We start from the raw sequence: 1,185 nt of genomic DNA on the forward strand, positions 1-1,185 counted from the left end.
CCACGCAATTTAACGCAACTCATAACAGCTTGGCCCCGCCCGCTTACCGTCCAAGAATCTGAGGCCCCGCCCTTCGAGCTCCGCACATGCGTCCTGCCCGCGAAGCCCTGCTGGGCGGCCTTAAGGAGCTCCCGAAGGACGTGCTCGCCCCCGACGACGTCACAGAACCGCCCTGCCGGATTGGCTGAGGGGGAAGCCTCGTTCTGATGTCGTCACAACCAACCGTTGCCGCGGGGAACGGGTCCGTCGTCCTCCCCCTTCCTCCGCCGGAAAAGGTTGCAACTTCCGGTCAGGTGCCCCCCGCCCAGCAACGCGAGGAGATGCGGCTCCTGTCTTTCCTCCGGGCCCCGGCTGTGGGTTGGCGGGAGCGGTTCGACTGCGGCGGCCGGGAAGTGGCCCGCTGGTTCCCCGGGCACATGGCGAAAGGCAGGCGGGGAGCGGTGGGGAATGGGCCTTTGGTTCGTCCGTAGAGGCCGAGGGGGAAGAACAGCGAGGCACAGCTCCTGGACTTCCGGTTGATAACAGCTAGCGCCGCTCTAGGAAGTGGCCTCTCTGTGGGGAGGTATCCATGGCGTTGCCAGGGAAACAGGGAGCGTGCGTATTAGGGGGACCCTCACAGCCAGTCCAGGCCGGATGTGGCCAGTCTCTAGGTGGGAACGTAAAGAAATCAAGCCGTGTGGAAAGACCCTGATAAAATGGCTAAATGCCATTTGCCTGTGATTGAGACAACACGCATTAGTGCACAAATGACAGTGATGCCAAGGAGCCAGTGTGTTCCCTCTAAGCTGAGTTAGTGTGAGCCAGCTCACAGTTTTTTTAGCCTCCAGCTCACACATTTTTGTCTTCGCTCAGGAAGGAGGGCTCCATTGGGATAGTATGAATGTAGAAATCTTATTAACCCCAGAGATAGCATTACTAAATATGATACCGGAGAGTTAGAACTACAATGATAAATTTTTGCTAGTATATATTTTGACAACTGCAAGGATGATGTTGGCCAGATATTGGAAGCAAGACATATCCCCCACTACAGAAGAAATCAGTTATAAACTCTTAGAAGGGGCAGAAATGGATGTTAAGCTTGATATTACAAGGGAAAGATGAAAAAGTATTTTTGGGAAGATGGGAAAGATTGTATATTTGGATTGATAAAGTGTGGAATGTGTAGACTCAAAGATGTAAGGA

The 1,185-nt window shown here is 53.8% G+C and overlaps 1 protein-coding gene across 1 annotated transcript in view; it reads left to right on the forward strand.

Annotated features, from left to right (window-relative positions):
- Positions 1-53: 53 nt before the first annotated feature.
- MTG1 (mitochondrial ribosome-associated GTPase 1) overlaps positions 54-1,185 on the forward strand; it is a gene marked incomplete at its 3' end in the record, with an annotated part of 13,819 nt that continues 12,687 nt past the window's right edge. The window contains exon 1 of the mRNA XM_015407200.1: positions 54-426. Coding sequence (XP_015262686.1) covers positions 207-426 — 220 coding nt within the window. The remainder of the gene's footprint in view (positions 427-1,185) is intronic.

This window comes from Gekko japonicus, unplaced genomic scaffold (assembly GCF_001447785.1).
Source record: "Gekko japonicus isolate JY-2015 unplaced genomic scaffold, Gekko_japonicus_V1.1 scaffold2412, whole genome shotgun sequence".
In the NCBI taxonomy this organism is placed as follows: Eukaryota; Metazoa; Chordata; class Lepidosauria; order Squamata; family Gekkonidae; genus Gekko; species Gekko japonicus.